Source organism: Ciconia boyciana, chromosome 1 (assembly GCF_034638445.1).
Source record: "Ciconia boyciana chromosome 1, ASM3463844v1, whole genome shotgun sequence".
Taxonomy (NCBI): Eukaryota; Metazoa; Chordata; class Aves; order Ciconiiformes; family Ciconiidae; genus Ciconia; species Ciconia boyciana.
Window position 1 is genome coordinate 148,684,202 of NC_132934.1, and position 16,480 is coordinate 148,700,681.

General features: G+C 41.9%; 1 protein-coding gene across 2 annotated transcripts in view; it reads right to left on the bottom strand.

Annotated features, from left to right (window-relative positions):
• TBC1D8 (TBC1 domain family member 8) overlaps positions 1 to 16,480 on the bottom strand; it is a 52,191-nt gene that overhangs the window by 15,986 nt on the left and 19,725 nt on the right. For both annotated transcript variants that reach the window (XM_072849703.1, XM_072849702.1), the window contains exons 3-7: positions 15,574 to 15,692; positions 13,494 to 13,722; positions 9,535 to 9,775; positions 1,783 to 1,990; positions 408 to 602 (exon numbers count right to left, since the gene is read on the bottom strand). In XM_072849703.1, coding sequence (XP_072705804.1) covers positions 408 to 602; positions 1,783 to 1,990; positions 9,535 to 9,775; positions 13,494 to 13,722; positions 15,574 to 15,692 — 992 coding nt within the window. The remainder of the gene's footprint in view (positions 1 to 407; positions 603 to 1,782; positions 1,991 to 9,534; positions 9,776 to 13,493; positions 13,723 to 15,573; positions 15,693 to 16,480) is intronic.

Consider the following 16,480-nt stretch of genomic DNA (forward strand, 5'->3'; position numbering starts at 1 on the left):
AGCACACTGCTGATTTATAAGCTCAACCTGTTGTCCGCCATGACTCCCCTGCCTTTTCCACATGGCTGCTCTCCAGCCAGCCAGCTCCCAGACCCTCCCCTTGCATGGGGTTACTCTGCCAGGCTTCACATTTGCTTTTGTTGAACTTCATGAGGTCTCTGTCAGCCCATTCCACCAGATCGCTGAGGTCTCTGTGAAGGGCAGCCCTGTCCCCCAGCGTATTCACTGCTCCCCCACTGCGTAAATCACAACCGTGCTGCGGGCATGCTCCATCCCATCAGGCAGGTCATTAAAGAAGGCATCAGACAGCACTGGCCTGAGATCAACCCCCTGAGGAAGGCAGGACAACAGACCAATGGATAAACACATTGAATTCATAAACCAAAAAAACCCCAGAAGTTCAGTACCTGGTTCTTATTTTGCAAGTTGTTACAGTGCACTGGGTTGCTGGAGTTCACTTCTTTTAGCCTCTGGAGCAGGTTCTCCACCAAAGTATCCCGGTCCTTCAGCTCAATGAACTGAAAGGCCATCTTGCTCCTTATGCTGACAATGATGGGATGAGGGAGAAGGCTTGTGTCCTCCATCTTCTCTATACTGATTACCTTTTCCAGAAACATTATAGAAAACACATTATGCACCACATCCACAGAAACGTCTTCAAATATTCTACAGGTACCAAAATGTACAGACACAGCATTCATTTATACACATGCTTTAAACATGGTTATTCATATTGGCTTTCCTTGATCAGACACATCCTACCACCTGAAGCTTATGGTCTCTTTAGAAGCTCAAAGCAGGCACCAAAAAGTATCCCAGCTGCTTTTTTTCCTTTTTTTAAATGACTTTGAGGCCCATTTCTGGAGAGTGGACTGAGGGGAAAGAAAGAAAGGGGAGTGATGATTAAAACAAGATTTAGAAAAGGATCAACTTGATCAAATTCTGGGGGAATTGGAGGAGAGAATTTACTTTCACACTCCTGAGGACAGGGGAAAACAGTTGTTTTGCTGTTTCTGCTTAAGTATATAACACTGCTCTCTTATTGTTTTCTATTTCTGTAAGAGTGGAAAATAAGTTGCTACAGTTAGGATATTTCGATGTTACTCTGTTATTAGGCGACAATGAAAGGAAAGCTTTAATTAAAAGATCATAACAGCCTTGTATCCACAGCAGATCAGGCAGGTGTTTGCTGACAGCTTCCTTCTCCTCTGCTCCCACCACCTTCCCATGCATCCTCCATTCCATTTAAGTCTCTGATTTCATGGAAATGTGGTAGCTCGTCATTGCCTCCAGAACATCCTCTTTTTCTCTCTGCCTTACAGGTTTGCAAAGTATTCACAGGTTTGCTAGAGTTTGTCTATGGAGGGACAACTTCAACACTTCTAAGTGTTGATCCCAGGCAAGGATGCTTTTATATTGCTAGAATGGGTCCAAGCTGAAGTCTCCATCAACATCAAGCTGGACATATGTGTTTGTGGAACTGGGAGGGGAGCACTGTCCAAGGCTTGGGCTGAGCAGACTCTGGTTTTGCTGTGGTCTGTCCTGCTGCATTACCTGTCCATACTTCACTTTGAGGATCATGTTGAATCACCCAGATTTTTAGGAACTCGTGTCCTCATGAGTCCCAGAACAAGCTTTACAACAATTCTGTAGGCACGATACACACAAACATCCTACTCTTTTTCATCAAATGGTAGTTTGCAGATAAGTCAAGTGACAGCGGATGCTTACGGCAGAAAAAGGCAGATAGAGACCCGAAATGAAACAAACAAACAACTCTACCTCTCTAAGTGGGATGATAACATTGCAGCAGCCATTTTCTTTGCTGGCAAAACAGATATAACTGTCTGAAGTATACATCCTTCCCGCTGTGTGACAGCGACTAAACGGCGTCCAGAGAGAACAGTCTACAACTTCATGCAGCTTCTCCTTCCTGGGCAATCTGAAGAAGGCCCGAAAGAATTCATTCTGCGCTCTGGCTTCAAGATCCCTTAAGAGAAAGCAGTAAGAGCAAATCACAAGACCCCGAAAGCCAGGACATCCAGCACAAGGTTCATTTTCTTGTTAGCCTCACCAAGAGCGAGGGACACAGAATAAAATCACCGTGCACAGCAATTGTCACTGCCTATGTGAACAGATTGATAAAAGACCGACTTTGACATACAAAAAGAATCATTATCAACACTTGCTTGTTTAACAGTAAGATCAAAAGCAACTACTGTAGTGACTAGGAAAGGAAAGGACACCAATTTAAATCAGCTGTTTTGCTGGGGTTTTTTAAAATGATTATTTACCCATGCATTTCCTATGGGTGCTCTACCACTTTCCAGCCTCAAAGAGTTACAGGTTTCAACGCCCAGGACATAACGAAATCTTTCATCTGATGAACGTGCGTTGAGCAACGGAGATTAGCTTTATGTTCCTTGTTTCCCTTCACAGTAGCATTACCAACATCACCCCACGGATTTGCACCTGCACCCAAAAGTAATGCATTTGCTCAATGAGTACTTCCAAAGTGGTCAGCAATAGAAAAGTTAATGATGGTGGCATTTACATCATCGCATCCTTGACTTGCAGAGGTACCAGCCTCTGAGAGCCCTCAGAACAGTTGCAAAATGCAGAACAGTTTCAGGTCACTTACAGACTCAGTTGGGAATAACAGCACCAGCTACATTCAATTTGGACTTGGCTTCCTTCCAGTCACCCATCCACATTTATGTGGAGAGAAAAAGTTTAAATAAATGAAGCTTTCATTACTGAGCTATGGTTATACAGACTTGGCTTTGGGGATTTTTTTTTTCTCCTCCTTTTTTAATGAAAAAGCCTGCACTAATTTAGAGAGCTATGCAATTATATTATAAACAGGCCACAGCTATTAGCTTACCAACAGCAACTCCAGAAACATTAGGGCTTAAATTCTATCATTTTCTTTACTACAAGTAAATTTTTCCAAACATGATTCACCTTGGGGCGGGGGGGGGGTGGGGAGCTTGACTTTGTTCCATTGAAAGAATTTAAAGCGTGGGCTGAAGCATAACAGGGAGTGGTACCTTGGTGCTGTAAATCTCCTCTCCGCTCCTTCCTTCACCCTCCTCTTCTGCAGACACCTTCCCCCTACCCCAGCCCTGATATTTAAAAATAACTTGAGACAGATGAAGCCTCTGCTTCAGTAAGTAAATCAGTTTTGGGGGGGGGTTTATTTCAGTTTAATCCGTCAGGAAAACTAAAGCCATGTGAAACAGGGAGGAAGGCAACAGAGAACAAACCGAGACCTGAGAAGGGTGGACCTGCATCTGTGACCAACAGAAAAGACAGAATGTGCTCAACCAGTGTTCGGCCGCTGTTTCCTTCTCAAGCATTATCTTCCTTAACAAGATTATCCAAGGAAAACAGACAAATCATCTCCTGTTTTTTCACAAAGAACAAAGAGAAACCCTCTTTGTGAAGGAAGACAAAAAGTTTGCTCCCGAGTTAAAATTCCACAGCGAGAGCAACTCTGATAAGTGCCCACAGCGATCTGCTATTGTGACAAAGCTGGATCAGGATATGCCTCCTAGTTAACTCACCACTAAAATATTTTCCATTTCTGCACAGCACAGATGAATGCTGCTGATAGCATCTGCAGTCAGGTCCGGGTCTCCCGCTATTGTGCCAAGAAGGTAAGACCCTCCCTGGATCTACTCGGTTGTGAAAATTTCTATACCTTTATGTGAAAAGAGGCATTATACAGAAGTGGGACCTCTGTTGAGGCAGAGATTGTCTGTTCTTTAAGAGACTGCTGTTTCTAATGCTCCAAAATCTGCAGTTTCTGAGTTTTCCGGATTTTGCTGCATCTCTTGGGGCTGCAGGCTCCAGGTGTGCGGCCTTTCAGACAAGAAGCCACAGGTTTTGAAGCTGAAGAATGACATTTCCTGTATCTGAAACTAAGTAAATTCACCAAGCACTGCATCCAGCCCCCTCACCCCGTACCGGGGGAAGGCTGCCAACCCCAACATCCCTGGAACCGCCTGTCCCCGTGACTCACAGCACTGGGTCACGCAGGGCCACCGCAGAGACCGCACCGCAGCCAGAGCTGCCCCAGAGACAAGTGCCGAAACAGGGGCCAGCCTGCTGGCGGGAGGGATCGCGGAAAGAGAAATGGTAGCACAGGATGAAATGCTGTCAGCACCTACCGCTGTGGGCTCAAATAAGAGGCTTTATTAGAAAGTGGCACCCCGTGAAAATATTTCCTGTTAGGCAGGCAAATTCTAGGGCTTAAAGCAATTGCGTCCCTTCATAAATAGAGCCAAACAAAATTAGAGCTGGTTAAAAAACCCCAAACCCTGTAACTCTTCAAAAAAGCTCGCAAATGAAATTAGCTCCTAAAACAAGACAGGCAATTGTTCAAACATGTTAAAGATGCAGCGACCGGCACAGGTCCCACAGCTTCCATTTTGAGTTTCACAATACCTCCAATGCTGAACAGAAACACAGCCTTTCTACCTGCGGCCCAATCTGTTTGAAATTTTCTTCTCTAGCTTAACAACTTCCATGGTGGTTTAGTTTTTAAGCCAATGCAGCGTACTGAGCTGTACCTAAGAAAAAGAAGGAATGCTATCGTTATGTAAAATTAATGTTTATTGAGTGTTCACAGATGCATCAGAAGAATAAAAGGCGAGAAGATGCAATTGCCTTGTTCCCTACTTTTCAGAAAACTCAGCAATTCTTTCCAAGCGCAGTTCCCGACTTGCACGTTATGGGATCCTGGCCTGCCTCCAACTCCAGCACTTCAAAGTGAACGGCAAGTCTGAACTGCGATAACTCCTTGTGTGTGACCCCTATGTTACCTTCCAAGAGTTTTAAATTAAAGGAAATAACACGCAAGACTAACAAAATGCCTAAAAGTATCAGGACACTTAAAATTATGTCCTCACTGTCAAATGTTTTTCTCTGCTTTAAATCTAACAGAAGTCAACTTGGCAAGATTTTAGCTCTGCTGAGTCACTTGCTGCCTATCTAAAATCTAAACAAGCTGGTTGACCTCTTGCTTTTAGAGACCGATTACTGGACTCTTCTTGCTATTCAGACTCCAGAAAGTTAGATTTTGGAAATAACACATCCAATTATATAGATCTTGTTTATTGGAAGAAATGTTAAATTTGTGCAGCAAGACAGGATTCTCATAAGCAAGCCAGGAGAAGTCATCTGAGAAGAGCCAATATGGACTTGTCAGGACAAATGTAAACCCAACATAATTCCCTTAGGTAGCAGGAACACTGGACTTGTAGGTGGAGGAGATGCAATGGATATTTTAGCCAGACTTTATGAAAGTCTTGGTATTTCTTCACATGGGAACTAATAAAACTGAATTGAAGTGAAAAGCTGTTGTACCAAGCCAGTTGAAAGAGTACTCCAAAAAGGAGCCCTCAAAGTCTCCTTGGTAAATTGGAAGGCTATATCGAGAGGACCTCCTTGGGGGTCTGTCCTGGACTAGCTTCTGTTCAATGTCTTCATCAGCAATCTGCATGATGGATCAAGAGATTGTTGTTATTAAACTTGCACATGACACGAGGCTGGTAGAGGCTAATGAGCAGAAGAACAGGATCAGATTCAGACTGATATTCATAAACTTAAGGAATGGTGGGGAAAAAAAGCATTACAAGTATTTTCAGCTGTACGTCATAAGCTGCACAAATGCAGCATGGAGATCCAACTCCACCGGCAGCCATTCAGCAAAAAAGAAAAGACCTAGGGGTTACACGGGATCACAAGTTGAACATGAGCCAACAGCCTCATGCTCACAGGAGGAAGAGGAGCACCGCATTAGGCTGCAGAAGTGCACGGCCACCAAGATGCAGCACAGCAGTCCCGGAGTTGCTGCAGAGACAGTCATGCTGCTCCCGCCCTGGTCAGGACCAGCGAGGCGTCGGGGGCAATCCTGTATCCCACCACCCCACGCCTGCAGCCGCATGGCATAAGTGACAAATGTCCAGAGAAGAGCGACCAGAAGGGCTAAAATCAGGACCGGTAAGAAAAACCTGGCTGAACTAGGGTAGTGCAGTTTAAAGAAGAAAAGAGAGAGGAGACGCATACCAATCTCCAAATACACAAGTGCTTGCTCTAAAGAAAGAGAGAACATCTAATCTCTTCATTAGTACTGGACAGGACAAGAAGTAATAAACTCAAAAAGCAGCACAAAAGATTCAAGTTAGACTTCAGAAAGACTTTTCAAGGATAGGACAGTGAAGCACCGGTATGGATCCTGGTAATTCCGTTACTGGAAATCCTTAAAAACAGGTCAGGCAATCATCTCTCACGAGTGACACACAGAGATAATCCAAACCCTGCCTTTTGCTGGGCAGATGCAATAAAAGGAGGTTCTTTCTAGTCACATCCTCCTTGTTGCTCAAGGTTTACGGCATTCTTGGATTCCCTCTCTGAAGGGATTAATGCGGACTGAAGTGACATTTACGATTGAAGATACTTCAAACGGTTTCCGTTCAGCTTAGATCAGTGTTAAAACCTTCTTTGCCTTCATATGAAGCAAAGCCATCCTCATTGGCAATTCACAGTTAGACATGAAGAAAAGAAACCGAGGTGGTTAGAGCCTGGAGAAACGTATCATACTTTTGCAACCTTACTCACACCACCACTAAAGCTTTTAAATCGCGTGTTCTGCTCTGGCCAATTTCCTTGCTACGTTTGAGGAATGCAATGGATATTCTTGCATCCTGAAAGAGATGGAAACAGGAGGTACAAGAAACCTACACCAGAGATTTTAGGGACCTTCCTATTAAAAAAGAAAAAATAGCTACCGTATGTTCCAGTAAAATTGTATGGCACATAAATATATCTGCAAGTAATGGCATTTGTAGTTATCAAACACCTCAGCTTTACTTTGCTTTTTATGGCAATTAACTTAACTGCCATTAATCCCTTTGTAATCCGTTATTCCGAGCCTTATCCTCTCATTAAGCAGCACGGAAACTTGTATATTAACTTGTTTGACTCTGGCCATGATATAATTTGTGTCACAGACTGTGGGCCTAATCCCTGAGTCCCGACTCCCCACTGCTCAGCAGGATGACCCCAAGAGCCTCAGGAACAGCAGCAAAGGTTTCTGGGTTTCAGAATGTAGAATATAGAGACCATGACGACACTAAAAATGCGTTTTTTTAAAAATAAAGATACTGAGATGAGCTTCTTGCAAAGGAAAGCCTAACGAACAAAAGAAATCTACAGCAACTTCATTAACTTGACAGGGCTGGAATAGTTTTAATGATGCGTGGATTATTGCTTTCATTTTGATACACTACTATTTGCTTCCAAATCATGCACAAGAACTAACAAAGACAATTATTAGGGAAAAAATGTCAAGTGAAAAAGAGTTGTTCTTGTAGTACTACAATGGCTTCAGGAAAAAAAGCAGCAACAAAAACTTCACACGCCAAAAAAGTTCAACCCCCCCCAAAACATGTTAGCATTAAAAACCAGTTTATCCACTATTCAAACTACAGTCTTGCCTAATCACGCTACATCAAAGTGGTTGCTGAAGTGTGACAAAGGGCACCAGAAATAACAACTTATCCAACCACTACCTAATTCATGCAGGGGAAATGGGATTTTGGCATCTTCCATGTTTCCATGTTTCCTTTCTGCCATATGAAGTTACAGCACATCAGCATCAGCACAGGTGAGAGTACATCTTGCCTAGGAACTCTCCAGTAAATATATTTTTATCCTTCCTTCTCCTCTGCCCCCTGCCCCTTTTTTTCTTTTAAGTTGGAGGGAAGGAGAGGAAAAAAACTGTTTGAATAAATGTGTGGGATGGTTTCTGTTGCTTGTTTGCTAATAGACACACTACTTTTGAAAAATGCCACAAGGTACTTACAGGTTGATACCCTGGGAACCTCCTTATTACAGCATATTTCCAAGCTTATACTTTTCTTTGCAACTGTAATTTTAGTTTCTTTGTCATTTTCCGTTCAGTCAATACCCCTGATTCAAAGACTCTTTTGAGAAGTGACAATGATGAGTTAAAAATCAGTAGATGCTGAAAATATCTCCCCCCAGTTTTTTGTTACATCTCCTCTGGATTTACCTTCCTCGCTTCGTGCATCTAACTTTTCGGTCCAAAAGCGGAGGAGGATGGAATGGTAAAGCATGGAAGAGGGCTTAGATACAACCTATCACTCGAAGCCATATCCTACATTAGTCAAAGTCCACATCCTACATTTCTTGGGTCAAAAGCCTACGATGTTAACAACATCCAGTTACACATACATTGTAAGAACAACAGTCGCTCTTGTGTTAAAAGCCTACGATGTTAACAACATCCAGTTACACATACATTGTAAGAACAACAGTCGCTCTTGTGTTTAAAGGAACCCTGGCTACAGAAAAAAAGCCTGTGAAGATGTTCATGGCTGCTCACCATTGTATCACCTCAAATGAATTCCTTGATGATATCATGGATGAAATCCTGGCGTCAGTGATTTTCCTTATCATGTGTACATAGGAAATTGCAGAGAAAGTGCATTTTATTGTTTTAAACTCCATTATGAGACTTTGCAGAAATGTTTAGCCGCGATGTATGCCCAACACCACTGCAAAAATGCCCCTCGGAAACAGTGAAACAGCTACTGGGCATGCCTCTATTTTTTGGGAAAGGATACCACCCATTCCTTATGTTTTAGCCAGGAAGCAACACCTGGGTCACTCCCTTCATACCTCTGGCAGAGGGAGAGGAAGGAAGAGCAGACGAGGGTATGATTCAGGAGGGGATAAGCGCTCTACTCACACCCCATTCAGAAAAGAAGTATTTTAAACCAGCACCTTAACCCTGACGCTCCAGGAAAATTGCAGTTTGGGCTATTCCATCCTGCCCACCTAAAATTCCTCTGGGCTGTTTCCCTTCCCCTTTCCCACAGCAGCAAATAAAACACAGAGTTGTCTGTTGTGCTACTGGCAGAGACATAGTTATCAATCTTCTCCCTGAGAACCCAGTGCATTTCTGTAGTGGGAGAGGAATGCAGAGATGCATCTTGGGGACGCATCGGGTAGAGCTGACAACAGCATATTAATCTGTTGCGACTGCCTGTGGGTTTTTTAAGTCCTATAACTGCTTGGTAAGTCGGCTATGGCAATTACACTAGTGTGAAATTCCATGTTTCAGATATGATCAAAAGCAGTAATTCTACAGAATTGACGGCACTGGGAAAGCCTACACGTTGCCAAAATTATAAGCAAAATAATGTTGCTCTTCAGGGAAGATGGAAAATATCCCTTGCTGCAATCTACCCTTCTACTGGGAATGGTACTTTTAAAGCAAACAAACAAAAAACCACAGCAATGTTTAAGGGAAGAATATAAAATGGAAAAAAGTGTCTTGCACACAAGTTAAAATGCACCCACTTGATACACCGTAGTACACCATAAAATCTCTTCTTCGCCCAACCAAGTAAACCTTTGAAATCTTACCCAGCTCACAAAGCAAACCATGAAGCCCACCGCTGAACCTCTGCTCACACAAGGGAGAACAATTTGGCTTTTTACCTCTTGGTAATCTGGGTAGGATCCTGTAGGCCTGGATCCAGTTCAAAGATCTCATTATCCAGCAGCCTTCGGAGCGTCACATCTGCCAGTTGCTCCATGATCCTGAAAGCCTCAGCGATATTAAGGAACGTGGAGAAGTCGCGCTCTTTATTTGGAGTGGTGACACGGACTGTGTCAGTCATGAAGACGTTGGAGGTTCTTTCCAGCTTCTGGACCTCAACCCAAGGAATGATAAGTTTCACTGCCATCAGAGAAAAAAGCAAAAGTGGGTTGGAAACTCTGCTTACATTTTTCAGATTTGGGAAATAAGCCAATTCAGAATGAAATGCAAACAATCAAAGAGGAGAGACACCCATTTTTACAGACAAAGACCAAGCAAAAGCTGAAAGGCCTGTTATTACTCTACATTCATTCTCCCCCACGCCAAAAGACTGTCTTTTCCAGCATCTCTCCCTCAAAATTTTACCTATTTTCATAAGAAGTGCTGAACTGGAGAGTTCTGCCTTTGCAGAAAACCTGCCATACGCTGTGCTCCTAACTCCTTTACAAGTCATTTCTGCAGCCTGCTTCATTACTACCAGAAGAAATGGTTCGTCTCAAGAGTAGGAAGAAAATAAGGGAAGATTTTGTAATCTCCCAGAAATAAAACTGTAGGCAGGTGGAAACCCAATGACATGCACAGTACTTTGACTTTTCAAATAAAGCTAACTCCCATACAAAAGGAAGCTTTTGCACATGGACATTTTTATAAAGTTTAAGTGCTACTATAAACAGGGCGTTCAAACAAAAAAGCCACCTAGGCATTGGGATCTTCCCATTTTGGTTACTTTTTACTTAAAAGGTGCACAAGCAAATCTTGCCCTAAACATTAGCTGTAGTCAGACCTGTTTACAGAAAAGAAAAAGTATAGGACGCTGTTCTCTATACTGAAACACCGCTGAATCATATAAATACAAATGGTAAACAGAATCAGCTTGTTTTATATAACCACTGCAGGATGTTACTTGCCTCTCTCATATGAATCTCTGGGTAGAAATTAGGCTGGAAAGGACTTTAAAACAGATTAAATTTCTACTTAACAACTGCTGGAAGCTTCCCAGGGTTCTCTGTGCCCATAACATCAAGACTACACCCCCTAACATCCCTAGCAGGTCTCCTGATGCCAATAAAGCAATAAAAAGGCAGTAATAACAAACATTGTCATATATACATGACACTTATCCATGATCCTTCATTACCTAACGAGCTACCCTCAGCAAGTTCTCTGTACATGAACCACAGCTGTCAAGATTATTCGCAGATTACATTTTTTTCTTACTTAAATAAAGCACAGCTGCGTCAACACGCACAAACTGTTGCGAATGGTCATAAAATCATCTGTACGGGCACAGCCAAGGGAAGAAAGTTTAAATAGCGCCGTAGCAATAGCACTATTGTTCACGCAGGTCGGAATCACAGAGGCTCCACAGTGTTGGTTATAGAAACAGCACAGCAGACTGTAAGGGGCCCAAACTTCTGATGAAAGGTACAAAGTCTTCCAAGTTTTAGGAAAACACAAGTTTAATTAAAAATTGTGAAGAAACCCTGGCACGTCCTTTCAAGAAATCTGACGTTCTAAGCCTCTGAAATTCTGCAAATACTTCGAGGCTTAGATAAAAGGGGACTTGTCCTGGAAAAAAATGTTCCATGGAGTTTACGCTCGCATAAGCCGTAAGTTAATTTTATGAGAAACTGAAAACAGGTTCCAATATTGCATTCCAGGTCATTTCAACATAAAATAAAACAAGGGGAAGGGAACAGTCTTGCCAGAAGCAGAAGACTTAATGTTTTGCCTATAAAGGGATTTCAGTCTACAATCTGGGGGGATTTTTATAGTTAAAACACACATAAGAACTATTTTTAGTGCAAATCATATATTGGGGTTTTTCCCTGTGCTGTATTGACGAATGCATTAAATGTGATTCCTTAGCAATATTTTCTAGACCAGATTTAACCAGATTTAATTTGTGATTACTACCTGAAAAAAAAGACAATGAATGACTTGTTTTACATATAATCGGCATCAGCTTCTCCAACAGTAACAAGCAGGACTATAGTAAATCTGGATTATTGAATGTAATACAAGTATTTAATAAATGTGACAAAATACTAGCTTTGAAACAGAAGCAATCTGCTTTATCAGGATCGGGGAGGTGGGAAGCGTTTCAGCATATAATGCTTCCCGTCGAGCTAGGAAAGTTTTGTTTAACCAAAAGAAAATTCAGGTTTTTATTTCACATTTCCATGCAAATGCATGGGAACACAAAGGCAATGCAACCAACTGTAACAGTAAATGAACAGTGTATTTTCCATGGTCAAAATGAAAAGTTGCAAACATGGAGTTGTTTGGGGTTTTTTTGCATTTTCATAACGAATTATTATTAAAAGACCTGAGAAGTGATTTCTTCTTAAATAACACAGTGTGATGTTGTACTTCCAGTATCATTTAATGCTCTGTGGTGTTGCATAAACAAAACATTTGGAATGATATGAAGGATTTTTCTCTTTCCCTCCTCCTTCCCCCATTATCTATCATTAATAAGTATCATTTTTGCTTTGTGTACTTTGGCAGACTGGATATCTCAGATTTAATGAGAGAAAGCCTACAATGATAGCAAGAAGAAATAATTCACAAAGGATATTATTTGATACTAAACAGAAAACAAGGAGATTAAACCAGAACTCAGGTATCTCCTATGTATCAAGAAACTCCATTACAGCCTTCCCAGCAAAACTCAACTTTTGTTTTTATACCAGCACTTTAAATCTAACTCTGCCACCTTTGGCAGATATGACAAACTAATGGGCCTGAAACAATATAAGGAAAAAAAAGGACCTCTAACATGTCTCTCTATGTTTTAAGTCTTAGAAATTACCACCTTTCTTATTTTCACATTAATGTACTTCATTTTTAAATCTACAGTTTTACTTGACTATCCATCCCAATATTAAATCCAGACACTAAATGGTAAAGTTTTCCTAATTGTTACAACTGACAATTCTTGCTATATTTATAGCAGTATAGGTTTATATTACTGTCCTCCCTGAAGTTGCAGCAGGATAAAGAGGACTTAAAATGCCATCAGTTCATGAACAACCTTACCCAACAGAGAAATGCTATAGAGTTTAAGTGGCTACATTCCTTTTTACCTTCTAATATCTATTACATTCATTTTTACCTTCTAATATCTATTCTGACAGGCTTTTCATAATCACATGGCCATTCCTCTGTAGAGGAACACCATGACCAAAGTCTTCCAACTCGCTTCTGAAAAGTGTACATTTGTTACAGTCACTATCATGCACAACTTTGCCACCGTCTGCAGGTCTAAAAGCCCCAGGACGCACTTCTTGTGACGTTCCGTCGCTGCCGTTCAGAAACACAAAGAAATCCCTAAATTGCTGCTGTTTTCCCTTAAAAACTCTGAATTTTCACCTGGTTCTCCAGGGCACAGCCCTGTTATGTTTCCTGGGCTATTTGCAGGCAGGCAGCCGGACTCCAGCATCCCTGGCCCCACCAGCCCTCGCCCTGCCGCTCGCAGCAATCACCGTACTTCCCCGCCTGTGGGAGGGACCCGTCCTTCCTCACCCCTTGGGGCACTAAAAGTCTCAGAATCTGTAGGAGGTCTGTTACATTTTAAGGCTGCTTCACCATGGCAAGAAAAAGAACCGGATAGCAGCTGTGTCTGCATACTCCTATAGTCTCATTTTTATTGCCGGATTTTTACTAAAATATAAGCATAAAGGCTGAAGTGAAAACTAAATTAAACAGGATCTTTCAGCTGAACAACAAAAAGCTCAGAAACTAAACTTCAGAGGCGAACTAGGCTTTTCATAAAAATTCTAGTTACTCTTGCTTTTAAAAATAGTTATATTTATCTCTCTCCCCAGCATTAGGTTTCTTACGCATTTACACTTACATTCTTTGCCCAGGAAGAAAGAATAAAAACAGAGATGATTGATGCTCAAATAAAGCCAGCCTTGCCGAGGAACTTTTCCTTTCCAACAGCAACAGGAATAATAGGTGATCAACTTCTCAGCTTCAGGAAAATTAAATCTGGATTCAAATTTCACCAGGGCTTCTCGGAACTTCTCGGGGTCTTCCTCCTGCTCGGCGAGCTTGCTGCTCGTTTCCTCTGCAATCAGCGCCTGAGTCCATAACGAGATAATATATCAGGATAAAGCTACGGCATTCACACTCAAGCAAGTTGCTACAAGCTACCCATTCAAATTTTAATAACGCAACCCTTTCTTACAAAGAAATTCAAGTCGATTTGCAGTTTTCACAAAAGGAGACATTTCTGCAGTGTTTGCACGTCTCACACATTTCGAATGCTTCCAAATCAAGACTTTTGGGGCCTTTCTTTTTTATTACAATTTTTTCAATGAGTCTCGCAGAACCATATATTTACAGTTTCACTACGGCTTATGATTGCTGCTGTTGGGTGTATACAGAGCAAAGGTAGAGTAACAATTGTGTATACTGACCAGCACTATTTTCCTATGAAGAGGCAATGCAGTGAGATGTGTCAGTAACTTGTAACATGCTTGAAACTATTAAAAACATGGTTTCAAGAACATCTATGTAAATATAATTAAGTGTTGAGAATTTTAATAGCGGTATTACAAGAAAGGAGTTAAGTATGTACTGCACCGTTCAGACAGATAATCTGTATGTTACAGCACCTGGTATAATTTGCAATTACCAAGCAGTCCTAATATGCCAAAAGTCTACAGCAGAGGTGAGGGTCCAAAACTTGGACTTAACATTAACTAATGAAACCTGAAGAATTTTAAATATGCGCTGTGCTAGGTAACAGGCTGCCACAGCGTTATCAAGAGAGAGTAATTGTATTCAAGCCTTTTGGTCCACTTAGACAAAGTGGTTCTTTTAGGAAAGCAAGATAAAAACTAAGATTTGCACGGTGATGTTTTGCCTGTCCCCTTCTTCCCCACCTTCAGAGCCCACTGAGATCACAGCGGCAGGGTTGAAATTCTCCAAAAATCATCATCATGTTCCTACAAATTTTCCAGACCAAAAAAGGGGGTATGAGGGGAAGAGCACCTCACTAAAACTCTTGGCAAGGAAAAGCTTGCAGCAGAACCTGAGGTACAGTAGTCACCAGCAGACCCGCACCCCCGCCGGCCATCACCAAGCTCCTCTTGGAGCGTGTATTTTACTAAAAGCAGAGCACAAGGCGCCAGGCTTTCCAAGTTTTACTGCACATGCCATTATTTTAAATCCGGTCTTCAGTCACCGAATTCCCTTACTTTTAAAATTCTTTAGCCTCCCAAAAGGATGCTCATTTCTGCATCCCTGCAGCCAGCCAGCAGCTTCACTGCAGTGCCTGGCCACGACTCTCGCATCCTGCAAAGCCACCGGCAGCTTCCGTGCCGGACCCTTACGACACGGATGATGTTGCACAAGGGCCTTGTCCCCAGTCCCTGTGCTGCGGGGACTGCATCGTCGTCCGCATGGGTGTGCTGCCAGCAGATCCATGCACTGTGGCTATCACCTGCTGACACCTCTGAGCCCCATCAAGAGGGACAGGAGTATGGAAATGGGCAGAAACGGGCAGGAGAAACCGGTGGGATAAAGCTAGGAAAAACACGGGAGATAGGAGGAGCAGTAAGGAGGAAAAGCTGAGATATAGGAAGGGAAGGTATTTAACATAATGTTTTGCAGAGGCAGAGGAACTGAAAGCAGATGCTGAAGAAAGCTCACCTGCACATCACAGGGAAGAGAAGAACAATGAAGCTGGAAAGGGATGGGTGGGATAAAGATTAAATTAGATACTTCAGTTTTGAGATGTTTCCAAGGAAATGTGAGTAAAGATGCACAGATGCCAGCCACATCAGGTGCAAGTGCCACACAGAAAACCAATAAATAATGTTTAGACGGACAAAACCAAATATGAATGACAACAAGTTCATGACATTATTTCTAATAAACCACATGTAATCGGGCAGGGAAGGGTGAAAGTAAGACAGTTTCCTTACCTTCACTTTCCCTTTGACAAAATTAACAATATCTTCTTTATTGTCAAACACAGACAAAGTATGGAGCAAGTTTTGTTCCAGCCATTCCCAGTGCTGGTTTATCTCCTCCGCAGTGGCACCTAGAAAAGCAAAAAGTAGTGTATTGAAACTCATCCTACACAATAAATTCAAAGGAAGAAAAAAGTAATAAAATGCACTATTTCATAAATTCATTATGAGAAACTGAACTTTCAACCTCAAAATTCTTGGTAGCAAACAGGACAAAAAGGTCTCATTCGTAGCAGTATAGTTAGAGAAAAACAAAACCCTCATTGTTTTAGAGAATTAGTTTTAGTGCTTTTAGTTTTATCTTCTCAAATGCTCTCAGCCAGCAAATGCTGCATTAAAAGTCAAAGCAGAAAAACCAGCAAAACTCATTCTGAGCTGCTAGACTGCAGCTTATTTTGACATGACGTTCCTTAAGCAGCACTGGAAACCTTTGATTTACGTCCTGTTCCCAAAAGTCCCTGATCTTCCTTTCTCCCTCCCTCGGTACGCACATGCATACACACCCCCCACACACACACATGCACGCCCTTTGAGAGGAATATACACGGTCATAATCTGCATCCTATTTGAAAAGCTCTCTGTAATAATTAAAGTATCTAAAAATAAAAGAGTTTGCTTCAGCAACACCTAAAAGGTCTACAAGAGCACATCTCTGCAGTTTGGGGAAGAAATACAGTGAACAGAAAATCTTTGACAAATACGGATTTTCAAATCTTTAAGGCTTCCTCCTCTAAGGATTTATTTGAGGAGTTTGCTGTTGTTGTTTTAAATGCAATGTGTTCACACTAATTCCAGAAATAGTATTTCAGTCACCACCTATTTGCTTTGGCTGTTTCTGTTTGAAACTGAACTGTCGCAG